Below are 12,484 nucleotides of genomic sequence, written 5' to 3'. Positions count from 1 at the left end.
CAACTTGCTTGGGAGTGAAGGGGAAAGAAAAGAGAATAGATAAATGAGCGCATACAGAGACCATGAATAGCAAAAATGATAAAACAAACTATGGGGGAGAGAAGAAAAAAGTTGCAATCGTGACATTTAAATGCATCAGGTGTGAAAAGAGGGGAGTGGAGAAGTGCTCATGGGATGTCCCCCACTAGCCTGAACTTAAAGCAGCATAATAAGCATCACCTGATCCACCCTAAACTATAGTTAAACTATAGCCCAAACTGGTAGCTGCTTCCACATATGTATGTCTCTAAGGTGCTGTAACTCTTTACTGTACTGCACCAATAAAGCACCGTATGCCTCATTACCACTAATTATCTCTCCTCCTGCAGGACAGCATGGGCCAACAGGCTAAGCAGATTCGGACTCAGGTGAAGAAAAACACAGTCAGAGACAAACTCAAGCTGGTGCAGAACTTCCTGCAGAAGCTTCGCTTCCTTGCTGATGAGGTAGAGATGCAATCCCTCGTTGTGTGACCCTTGGACATTTAAAGTGTTAAGACATCATCGGGTATGGAACTAGAAATAATGAGAATGGTCCTCTGTCTTCACTGTCCAGCCTCAGCACAGCATCCCAGATGTTTTCATTTGGATGATGAACAACAACAAGCGCATTGCTTATGCACGAATACCTTCCAAAGACATCCTGTACTCCATAGTGGATGAGGAAACTGGCAAAGACTGTGGAAAAGTCAAAGCTGTATTCCTTAAGGTGCAGTAATCTCTAAGCTATACAAGTGACTAAGAAAACCAGCATGTTTTCATTTTTCGTAGTTACATTTTTTTGATTACTTGGTTTCTTGTTTCTCTTATCTGTCTCCGCAGCTTCCTGGTAAGAAGGGTTTTGGTCCTGCAGGCTGGACAGTTCAGGCTAAGCTGGAGTTATATCTATGGCTGGGCCTCAACAAGCAGAGGAAAGATTTTCTCTGTGGATTGCCAAATGGTTTTGAAGAGATTAAAGCCACTAAAACTGGCCCTGGTCTTCACTCGATGCCCCCCGTCGGCCTCGTCTATGACAGTAAGCACTATACACACAAAACATGACAAACTCTGGAACTTTTACACATCTGAGAAGCAGATATGGACTCATCATTTTTGTTAGTGCCAAATAATTAGGCAGGAAATACTCCCATCATAGAAAGTACCTGTAACTCTAACATGGATATTTTATCTTTTGAATACTTTGTCTTTTGTATTATAGTAAAGTCCTCTTTTTTTAAATTTTCACTCCCCATAATTTGCTTAATTTCATATCGCCTGATTTGCCGTTAACGTTTAACTCTAAAATCAATTCTAGGCAAAACGCACACAAACAAAAAAGTCAGTCAGAAACAGACATTGATTTCAATTGATCGCCTTTACTTTGTGGCTCAATTTTCTAACCTCGGTCTAACATTGCTCACAAAGGGGATTGCATGTCAGTTAATGTGATGTGATATTTGTCTTTGTGTGCATCCAATAGTGAAGCAGGTGTTCCAGCTGAGAGCACACATGTACCAGGCTCGCAGTCTGTTTGCTGCTGATAGCAGTGGCCTTTCAGACCCCTTTGCGCGGGTCTTCTTTTCCACACACAGCCAGGTTACTGAGGTAAAATGAGTGCCCGCACATGCAGAGACTGTGTTTGTGTTTATGCTGATTATGCATAACTAAACTTAGTATTTGTGTGTGTGTGTGTGTGTGTGTGCTGCAGGTTCTGAGTGAGACTCTTTGCCCTACTTGGGATCAGCTGCTGGTCTTTGATGATGTGGAGCTGTTTGGTGAGGCCAGTGAGCTGAGAGACGATCCTCCAATCATTGTGGTTGAAATCTACGATCAGGACACTGTGGTAGGATACTATTCTGCAAGAATGAGAGAATGGAAGGATGCTACATACTCAAACTGCATGCTAAAATGTTTTAAATGAGTTAGTGTGTGCTAATAAAGCTCTAAATGTGCTTTGCTTCTCCATCCCTTATGTTCTTAATGTCTGTCCACCCTTGTCTCACTCCACTCTGTCCTTCAACTAAACTCTGACCTCAATTATGTTGTGCTGGCTAAATAGAGTGACAGAGGATTGCTACTGTAATGTGTCAATGTATTCTAATTTTTCTAAAATAACTTTCTTAAAATTTGATCTCTTTTTTCTCCAACTAGATTTAAAAAATCTTTGCAAAATGTGCATTTCTACTTCAGTGGCATCCTAAGACCTAGACCTCTCTTATTTGTTCAGATTGTACTGTAATAATCATTTGAGACACATATTTGTTTAATAAGAAGATTGAGATTTTTACTTTGAACCTTGAGCCATTTGGTGCCACACAGACTGCACTTCCCACACCCATGTCTAACCCTGTATCCCCTTATTGCCTTGGCCGTCTGCTGTTACACATTGTGGTGTACAGGGTAAGGCAGAATTCATAGGTCGGACCTTTGCAAAGCCCACCATCAAGATGTGTGATGAGCATTATGCACCCCCGAGGTTCCCGCCACAGCTGGAGTACTTCCAGATTTACAGGGGGAACTGCACTGCCGGGGAGCTTCTAGCCGCTTTTGAGCTGCTGCAGGTAACACATGGAACAATGTCTGAATACACTCGTAAATATCTCTCTCCGTGTAAAAAATTATGTCTCACTCTTTAATTCTTTTCCTACTTTTCCTTTCTTAAATAGGCCTGTAAACTCTCTACATTATCACTATTTCTTGTATTTGACACTGACAAACCTTTTCTATTTACCCGTCTCTCCTCCCAATACAACCAATCCCATTTTCTCCTTTTATGTTTCTTTTCCAACTTATCCCTCCACTTCCCCTTTGAATCACCCTTCTTTTTCTTTAAAATATCGATTTTCTATGTCTTTCTTCTCCTGCTGCCTACAGATACCCTTTGATGCAGAGGAGATCAGGCGAGCTCTGATTGCTGTCCATAATTTTGCTGTTCCTCAGATAAAGGTTTTCTTTTCCTTCTCTCTTTTCAGCCAGATTTATCTTACTGTCTGGCAACAGTGTTTTCAATGTGGACAATAGATTGTGTTTTTTTCTCTGCCAACAAGACATTAATAATTCCCTTTTTTAAACTTTCTTCTTAAAGTTGTTCTTTAAAGAGAAAAACTGCGTTAACTGAAGAACTTTGAGGGCTGTGGGTCGTAAAGCTGATAAAGTGCTCTCAGAAGGCTTCCAACTTGGTTTAATTCCCTTCTCTCCCTCTAATTAGATTGGTCAAGGAGGCAGGGCTGACCTCCCCCCCCTTGAGGGGCCGACAGATTCAGAGCGTGGACCCATCCTCCCTGTGCCGCTGGGCATCCGGCCAGTACTGAGTCGCTACCGCATAGAGGTGAATTTGAACTACTACTCTGGCTGTGTGTTCTGAGCTTTTTAAACCCCCCTTCCTTATCACATCCCAGTTGTTCTCTGGCTCAGGTTTTGTTCTGGGGATTAAGGGACCTGAAGAGAATCAACTTAGCTCAGGTGGATAGGCCCCGTGTGGACATAGAGTGTGCAGGCAGAGGCGTTCAATCGGCGCTCATCCAGAACTACAAGAAGAATCCCAATTTCAGCACCCTGGTCAAATGGTTTGAAGTGGTAAGTGCATCGATCATTTGATATTTAGACCCATTGAAAATGGTTGCTTAGATGTTAAATCGACATCCTTGAAGAAAACATTACTCTTGACTAGAATTTTTTTTCTCGATTTTGATCATAGGACCTTCCAGAAAATGAGCTTCTCCATCCCCCTCTCAATATTCGGGTGGTGGACTGCCGAGCATTTGGCCGCTACATCCTGGTTGGGTCACATGCTGTGAGCAGCCTGAGACGTTTCATTTACAGCGCTCCAGACAAGACTTCCAACAACTGGGCGACCGCAGGTGCTGACCATCATGTGATGAATTAGTTAATAAGGGCTCTATTAGCTGTAACATGAGTGTGTGAGCCACCAGCTCTTTTTGTCAACACTGTGCAACACTGAGTACTAAATAACAGTGTAATATCTGCAGTAGCAGTTGGTAATAAAGGTTTTAAGTGAAACACATGAAATGCAGTCTTTCAGAAATGTCTTTTCTCCGTTTTTTGTTTCCTTTTTTCTAAAAAAAAAGACTTGAAGAATGTGATCAAACATTTGAGATAATGTTTGTAAATCCTCTTAATATAGTCTGTTCTGTAATAACTTTACTGATTTCCTCACTTGCTTTCTGCTCTGACCACCTTTTTCCTGTCACATCCTCCCTTTATCCCTTCTCTCCTCGCTCCTCTCTCGCATGTCCTTTCCTTCCACCCTCTGCTGCCTTTAACTTTCGCCTGCACACCAGCTAAGCTAATGAATGGCTACATGGTCCTGACCAATGGCGGACCCCAGCCCCGCTCCTCACCCAACCTTTCCCCCCGCTCCTTCTCTCGCCCCGCAGGTGACATCGTTGTCAACATGGATGGAGATCTTCCAGTCCGAAAGATGGACACCGTCGTCAAGTTAGACGCAGTAAGCTTTTCATTAAGCTTGTGCACAGTGGATTTCTATAAACTGTATGTTTATATGGTGTATTTGTAGCTGGTGGTAGTAGAAGTCCTGCTTTATGTTCAGTCCTCTTTACCTGCCTCTGTACATGTGCCAGTCATACCTGCGCCATCTGCTGTGTGTATTAATCCTTGTGTTGTTTTATGTGACGCCCCCTACTGTAGACGTCTGATGCTGTTGTAAAAGTTGACATGGTGAGTAGTCCTCTTGCAGAAACTGAGCAATAAAAATACGTGCCACAGTCCGCTGGTGTGTTATTATAAATAAGAAGTCAATCTACTGAGGGTCAGTTTATGTCTGCCCTTCTTTTAAGATTGAGGAAGAAAGTGACAAAGACAAAAAGAAGAAAAAGAAGAAAAAGAAGGGAGGAATGGAGGAAGAGGATGAGCCAGATGAGAGTGTTCTGGACTGGTGGTCTAAATATTTTGCTTCCATAGAGACACTAAAGGAGGTTTGTCCCTTTGAATACAGTCAATTCTGTTTGCTTCTACATGTGTCCTACGGGACTTTTTTTCACAAGCACAATCCTATTAGACTGACAAATACTTCTCGGTTGGTTTTTCAGATCCTCAGAGCCCAGGAGGCAGCTCAGGCAGAGGCCGAGGAGAGAGAGGACATCGAGATAGCAGCTGAAACGGCAGGTATTGAACTCTATCAAATCAGCAATGCTGCCTGCCAGCATGCAGCTGTGGCTGAAGTCGAAGAGTCTGAATGCTAGGAAAAGGTGCTTTGATGCTTTCCTTTTTTATCTCCCTTGGAATAGGGCCATGCTAAATGAAACAGAAGAAGATGTCGTCATGTAGTTTATCTCACAGAATTCAAATTTCAGTCCACTTTCGTAACTGGTAGCGTCACTTTATCTTTTTTTAATTTCATTTACACTTTTGGTAATGAAGTGTTAATTTTCACAGGGTTGTCAACATTTACATCACCACAATGTCGCTAATATTGAATGTTAGGCTGTGGTTTTGCAAACATGGACCTACTATATCCCTGACTGTTTTCGGTTCCTTGAACTATTATGTAGTAGCATGAGAGGCATCATATGTGTTTGTTGCTCTTCCTCTCTTTCGTCCCATGAATCCATCATTCATTTGTGCAGAGCTGAACATCATAATCATTTTTCACATTAGCATGACCTCCCAGCTATGCAGTACAGATGAAAGCTGGAGGAGAAAGGTCTGCTTTATTAATCATCAGAAATAAAATTATTAAATACTTTTTATTGCATAAAATGATTTACTGAAACTGCAATAAAAATCAGGCGCTAGGCGAGTCGTATGAAGAAAGATCATTTTTAAGTTCACAGTTACAATTTTACTATTCTTTGTACAAGTAAAATGCAGTTCTTGTTGTAATCTGTTCTCAAAATAAAGTTTGTCAATATGTGACTGTCACTCTTCTCGATCAACATTCTTTTTTCAGAGAATGTCAAAGGATAATAAATAAAATCTCCACAAACTGGGAAATTTAGTCCCCTGATAAAGACCTATCAGCTTTCATGTTATATAATGTGTAGTGGTGCATGCAACCCGGCCACCTATGTCTTCATGTCTTCATCCCGTATGTCTGTCTTCACCTCCATTCATGGTTTCAATCAGATGTCAAACCCGATGAACTTCTTCTGAAAGGCTCCAAGACGAAGGAAAGGGGCAAAGAGAAGAAGAACTCTAAGGACAAGAGGAAGGGTCAGGCTGCAGATGGCTCCGAGAGGCGACCAGTGAAAGCAAAAGTGGATGAGCTAGTGGTGAATATGCCATTAACAGTCATACAAAAGCTAGCCAGCACACGTTAATGTCCCTGCACACTTAAAGTTTTTGTGTTTGCCGGTTTATTTCAGGTGTACAACAAGGAGCTTGAGAGTGAATATGGCAACTTTGAAGACTGGCTTCACACGTTCAACCTGTACAGAGGAAAGGCTGGGGAAGACGACGAACACGCTCTGGATGATGACAGGATTGTTGGTAGATTCAAGGTGGGAAAACACTGTCTAAGAACTGTTACTTGTCAGACTACACTAACAGAAAATACAACATATAAATATCATTTTTTTTCATCAATCAGGGATCCTTGTGTATATATAAGTTACCTGTATCTGAAGAGATCACAAGAGAAGCAGGATTTGATCCCAACATGGGGATGTTCCAGAGCATCCCGCACAACGATCCTGTCAACGTCCTCGTTCGTGTCTATGTGGTCAGGGTAGGTGGCCTTCTTTATGTCTAAATCTGTGCCACAGTCATAAAAACTAAGTGTATGAAAATAAAATGAATACTTTTTCTCTCTTCTCTTTGTTTTCCAGGCTACAGACCTCCATCCTGCTGATATAAATGGGAAAGCTGACCCATATGTTGTCATTAAACTGGGCAAATCAGAGGTCAAGGACAAAGAGAACTATATCTCCAAACAGCTCAATCCAGTATTTGGAAAGTAAGTCGAGAGAAATTTTGAATCACTTTGTCGTTGAATGATGGAGGTGTAATAACAAAAAAAAAAAAGTTGCTGCTGCTCATCAAATTCTTGATGAGCATATATTTTCAAAAAGTTTTACTTGTACTTTTTTAACTAAACAATGGCTGTAAATTATTTTCATGTCCTTGTATTGTGCATTTATTTCCATTCCATTGTTTAGACAGTGACCCAACTTTATGTGTCAGGATCTATTGCACCTTTTGAACTATTCACATTACCCTCCACTTCCTGTCCTCAGATCATTTGACATCGAGGCCACCTTTCCCATGGAGTCGATGCTGACGGTGTCTGTGTATGACTGGGATCTGGTCGGCACAGATGACCTGATTGGTGAAACAAAGATTGACTTGGAGAACCGTTTCTACAGTAAATTCAGAGTCACCTGTGGCATTTCCTCCAGCTACTCTGTGTGAGTGTAAATCTATTTTATCCTGCTTGAGTTGTTGTTTAAGTTGTAATGCCACAATATGAAACTTAACATTTGTTTTAAGTACTTTTTTGAAATGTGGAATTCTTAGCTTAATAATAGTATAAACAAACAACTGAATTATTAAAAGTTTCCTTGGTTTGACTGCATTTGGTTTGCAGTTAAGTAGCACTTATAATATGGCTCAGTAAGAACATGATTATAGAGGGGTAACAACAGTCACTGCCTCTTTGTTGGTTAATGGTTAATATCGAGCTATTGCTTGATATTTTTAACTGGGTAATATTAGACTGTAAATAAAATTATGGGGTAATAATGTTGAAACAAATGAAAAAATTCAGTTATATAATATAAAATTATGGTGAAAAAATAGGATAGCCTTGTAAAGTAATATAGGTTGATGTTTTCATATATTAGGACACCATTTCAAAATTATAATGGTGAAATTAGTTCTGTTGTATGTCCTAAAATTCTCCAAGGTAACATAATTATAAAATTTGATGCTGTCGCTTGTTACCTGGAAAACCTTTGCTGTAGTTTCTGTGTAATAACCATGAATCTGGTCTCCAAAATATAATACTACCTGTTTCTATGTAATTTCATATTAAGAATAAAGTCAACCAAAATGCCCAGAGGTATAATAATTATCTGGGGAAAAAAAGTTTCTGTGTAATAACCATGAATCAGCCATTTTTTCTAAGCGATTTCTCTATATTGCAGCCAATAATATTTCCTACAAAAACCAAGGACCAGGAAAATACATATGCAAAACCTTTCAATGACTTACATGCTCTCTCTGTGGTATTTCTTGATGTTAGCCATGGATATAATTCTTGGCGGGACCCTATGAAGCCCAGCCAGATCCTGGCTAAACTCTGTAAGGATGGCAAGATCGATGGACCTCATTATGGGCCAGGAGGCAAAGTCAAGGTGGCTAATCGAATCTTTACAGCACCGACAGAGATTGAGGATGAAAACGGTATTGTTATATTTTTCCTCGTGATCCTGATTAATCTTCTTTTGTCATTTTTCTATATCTCATTTATATTCCTTACATATCCATTTACACTAAGTTGGTTTTACAGAGATTTTCACATTTTCAGATTTGTTTACATTAAGATTAAGGTGAGGTGAAATACGATTTATTCCGACTTGAGCTTTTCTTGCTTTCCTCGTTGCTTACTATTATTCTATTAGGTCTAAAGAAGCAGACTGAGGAGCATTTGGCCCTCACGGTGCTGAATCACTGGGAGGAAATCCCAAGAGTTGGCTGCAAGCTCGTCCCTGAGCATGTGGAGACCCGACCCTTGCTGAACCCAGACAAACCCGGTATTGAACAGGTAGGAAAGGACTGCGTTGCTAAGACACCCAAAATGTATCTGATTGGAAATTAGAGCAGATTCTTTTTTATTTCCTCAAAGGGCCGCATTGAGATGTGGGTGGACATGTTCCCTATGGATATGCCTGCTCCTGGACCTGCAATTGACATTTCTCCAAGAAAACCAAAGAGGTACATCCTGACTGGAGCAATAAGATGACTGTCACTTTGAAAATATTCTATGTTAATACAAAGCTATAAACTGAATATAAATATTTATTCATTGCTCTTCTCAACAGAAAGCTTTTTTTTTTCAAGAACAAAATGTAGTTTTATCCCCTGGTTAAATTATGGTTTGACTAGTTAGCTCTAAAAATGTCAAATATAAGTCCAACTATGTGTGTTCCTTCCTCCCCCTCGCTTACCAGATATGAGCTCAGGGTGATTATTTGGAATACAGACGAAGTAATACTGGAGGACGATGATTACTTCACTGGGGAAAAGTCCAGTGACATATTTGTCAGGGGGTAGGTACAGCGGGATGGGGCAGCCAACCCTCATCCCGTGGGTGTGAGCTGTGTGTGATTTGTTTTGCAGTTAACCATTACCTTTTTTTTGTTTTGTTTTGTTTCCATTTTTCTGTGTGCGTGTTTGTGTCGTGTGTTGCGTCTCTGTGTTCGTGGCGTGTCTCCTGTCTGTCGTCCTCTCTCTCTTTCTCTGGTCAATACTCTGCTGATGTCTAGCTTTGAGCTTCGTGTTATAATTTGGAACACTGATGACGTAATTCTAGAGGACGATGCATTCATGACAGGAGAGAAGATGTCTGACATCTATGTCAGGGGGTAAACACACGAATCCATTGCATGGCTCGTAACAACAAAATACCCTGATTTACTCCTTCTGAAGCCCTTGAATCCTTTTTTTTTTATGACCCTCCTGTTTCTCTAACTCTGCATAGCACGCAACCTCGCTTGTCTCAAACACCCCTGTCAGCACGAAAATAAATGCATATGGAAAAACTTGCACAGAAAGGACCAAACCACATGAACAACACGTAACAGCATATAATACAAACAAATTAATGTGCCAATGCACTCACCCCCAGCCAATCCCAACAGACCCCTCCCTGAACTTGCTTCAATCAGATGTTTCTTACTGTTGAAAGGGGGTTTTCCTCTCCACTGTCACCAAAGCACTTCCTAATGGGGGGGTCATGTGATTGTTGGGGTTTTCTCTGTTTTTTCTGTATTATTGTAGGATCTTTACCTTACAAAGGCACATTGAGGCAAATGTTGTTGTGATTTGGTGCTATATAAAGAAGATAAAACTGAATTGAATTGAACCAGTATAACCACTACTTTTAGACAATTTCGACCGACTGCAAAGATATGTCATGTGTTGACATAAAAAACTGTGGTACAAAATTCAAAATGCTTTAATCATGAATAACTAGGACTAACTTATGTTGTTCATGAACCTTCAGTTAAGGTAACACTGAGCAACAATTCCTATAATGCCAACTCACAAGACTCACATCCTATTGACAAGTCAAGGCTTGCTAATAAAGTTGTTTTACCCTACGTACAGTCTCTGTATTTCTGGTGAAATAACTTTTTTCAAAATGCTAAAGAATTGATATTAGTCTCCAGGTAAAAATAATAATAATAATAATAACAGTATAGTTTTGTTCAATTTTTTATTTAATGCAACCAACGCATATGGCAAATAAGACTGGCCTTTTTTTTTTTTGCTGTTGTTGTCTTTTTGCTTTTGTTTTTTTACAGCGAGGCATTTGAGGTTTTCTCTGTGTGGTTTGGTCCTGCAGTAAATTACAAATATTAATTTAAAAGATATTTACGGTCATGGAAAAAAAAACTCCAGCATGGAAGTGTACTGCACAGACACAAGTATACAGGTGTTCCTGATAAACTGCTTGGTGACTGTCTGCATGCTTGTACGATCGAACTCTTGCAGCCTAGATTAGATTTTTTTTCATTTCATTTATGTTATTATGTTTTAGTGACTCCTCTTTCTTTACACTTTATGTGTCCCCTCAGGACTGTAGCAAACAGGGTGTCATTCTTAAACAACCCTAACAGTAAAGGATTAGGTTAACCTTCAGTTTGCACTCTAGATTTCAGTAGCAAACGTTTCAGGACAGACTGGAGAACTGTGGTTGTTTCAGATGGATCCAGTGTTGTGATACAGTAATAATGAATCACTTTTTGGGTCACGTGAATTTGGCGTGTTTTCTTCCCTTTGTAACCACTTTAAAATTTGCCCTCTCCCTGGAGCCTTTATCTCAGTCTAATTTATGCATCTCGATTACCATATCAGCACTTTGTGATATTCATTATTTACCTGTTTTAAACTGACAAATACCTTTTGTCAGATCTTTTTTTATTTATTATTTCCTTTTTATTCCTTTTAGAATTTTCTTTTTCTTTTTTCGAGGGGTGTATTTTGAGAACTGAGAGTGCACCTTCCCTCTTGCTCCTTCTGACTTAAAGTCAACCTCACTTAACTGTTAATGAAACAGCTGCAGCTGACCATCAATGCCAGGCATCAGTCCTCCATTGGCAATTTGCAGTTTTAAATATGAAGCTTTTTCATAAATCTGCAAGTTTTCTGTGTCCATAAAACATGGAGATTTCATAAATCTGCAAGTTTTATGGATGCATGGCTTTCTAAATAGTGCGAAACTCCAACATCAAATCAGATTTTTATGGATTACTCAATAATGATTTTAAAGTTATCACATGTATGAAGCTGATTTGCTTTTGGGGAGCCGCATTATGTGCATTGATTCTGACCTTCTAGCATCATCTCTCTTGTTAGCTAAATAATACATTTAACAGGCCCTTTGCTCTTGTTTAAATCACTAAATTGACATCACGTAAATTTGTACATGTTGGACTTTAGAAGTGCATGGCTGACAAATCCAAAAACATCTACTTATGACACCAAACCATGATCCTGGAGATCAGACTAACTCTCACCCTTATGACCATTTACATAGATGGCTGAAAGGGCAGCAGGAGGACAAACAGGACACAGATGTGCACTATCACTCACTGACCGGTGAGGGGAACTTTAACTGGCGCTTCGTCTTCCCTTTTGATTATCTCATGGCTGAGGAGAAGATTGTCATCTCTAAGAAGGAGTCCATGTTTTCCTGGGATGAGACCGAATACAAAATCCCTCCTCGTCTCACGCTGCAGGTCTGGGATGCAGACCACTTCTCTGCTGATGATTTCCTGGGTGAGGATGAAATAATTTTTTTTTTGCAATCCTTTCATCTGACATGGACTACAGGGACAAAAGTACTGGGCCACTTACACATTTAACTTACAGGAGCTACTCAGCCAAGGATACCCATGGCATGAAGCTCTTGGCACACAGTTTTTGTGCTGATGTTAATGCCAGATGAGGTTTGGAGCTCTGTAGCCTTTGAGCCAGCAGAGCATTGGCAACTTTTATGTGCTTCAGCTCTCCGCTGCCAATTTGCAATAATACTGCTTACAGTTGCCTGTGGAACATCCAGGAGGGAAGAAATTGCACAAACTGACTTGTTGCACTGTTGGTATGCCAGTCTAGTACCATACTTGCAGTCACTGAGCTCTTTAGAATAACAAATGTTTGTACAGATAGACTACAGGTAGGCATTTGCTTTTATCAGGGTTACTAAATTACGTCTAATAGACTTCTAATAGAAGGAGCACTGACAGTAACTACAATCTCACAAA

The 12,484-nt window shown here is 40.1% G+C and overlaps 1 protein-coding gene across 10 annotated transcripts in view; it reads left to right on the top strand.

Moving 5' to 3' along the window:
• The window catches only part of otofa (otoferlin a), an 88,365-nt gene that overhangs the window by 68,300 nt on the left and 7,581 nt on the right, over nucleotides 1-12,484 (top strand). For 3 of the 10 annotated variants that reach the window (XM_085431981.1, XM_085431985.1, XM_085431984.1), the window contains exons 21-44: nucleotides 369-485; nucleotides 595-747; nucleotides 861-1,053; nucleotides 1,498-1,622; nucleotides 1,726-1,860; nucleotides 2,417-2,578; nucleotides 2,892-2,963; nucleotides 3,226-3,345; nucleotides 3,432-3,593; nucleotides 3,715-3,877; nucleotides 4,319-4,485; nucleotides 4,686-4,715; nucleotides 4,835-4,972; nucleotides 5,087-5,162; nucleotides 6,123-6,268; nucleotides 6,362-6,496; nucleotides 6,586-6,723; nucleotides 6,824-6,951; nucleotides 7,232-7,402; nucleotides 8,239-8,399; nucleotides 8,618-8,760; nucleotides 8,842-8,930; nucleotides 9,167-9,265; nucleotides 11,758-11,999. In XM_085431981.1, the coding sequence (XP_085288107.1) occupies nucleotides 369-485; nucleotides 595-747; nucleotides 861-1,053; nucleotides 1,498-1,622; nucleotides 1,726-1,860; nucleotides 2,417-2,578; nucleotides 2,892-2,963; nucleotides 3,226-3,345; nucleotides 3,432-3,593; nucleotides 3,715-3,877; nucleotides 4,319-4,485; nucleotides 4,686-4,715; nucleotides 4,835-4,972; nucleotides 5,087-5,162; nucleotides 6,123-6,268; nucleotides 6,362-6,496; nucleotides 6,586-6,723; nucleotides 6,824-6,951; nucleotides 7,232-7,402; nucleotides 8,239-8,399; nucleotides 8,618-8,760; nucleotides 8,842-8,930; nucleotides 9,167-9,265; nucleotides 11,758-11,999 (3,265 nt within the window). Of the gene's footprint in view, nucleotides 1-368; nucleotides 486-594; nucleotides 748-860; nucleotides 1,054-1,497; nucleotides 1,623-1,725; nucleotides 1,861-2,416; nucleotides 2,579-2,891; nucleotides 2,964-3,225; nucleotides 3,346-3,431; nucleotides 3,594-3,714; nucleotides 3,878-4,318; nucleotides 4,486-4,685; nucleotides 4,716-4,834; nucleotides 4,973-5,086; nucleotides 5,163-6,122; nucleotides 6,269-6,361; nucleotides 6,497-6,585; nucleotides 6,724-6,823; nucleotides 6,952-7,231; nucleotides 7,403-8,238; nucleotides 8,400-8,617; nucleotides 8,761-8,841; nucleotides 8,931-9,166; nucleotides 9,266-9,481; nucleotides 9,581-11,757; nucleotides 12,000-12,484 lie in introns of all 10 variants that reach the window. The other 7 variants (XM_085431987.1, XM_085431989.1, XM_085431982.1 and 4 more) reach the window with 5 other exon arrangements.

This window comes from Copadichromis virginalis, linkage group LG15 (assembly GCF_057382275.1).
Source record: "Copadichromis virginalis isolate Kocher_CV1m ecotype Utaka linkage group LG15, C_Virginalis_male_GT1.1, whole genome shotgun sequence".
NCBI lineage: Eukaryota > Metazoa > Chordata > Actinopteri > Cichliformes > Cichlidae > Copadichromis > Copadichromis virginalis.
This window is presented reverse-complemented; position numbering and strand designations above follow the sequence as displayed.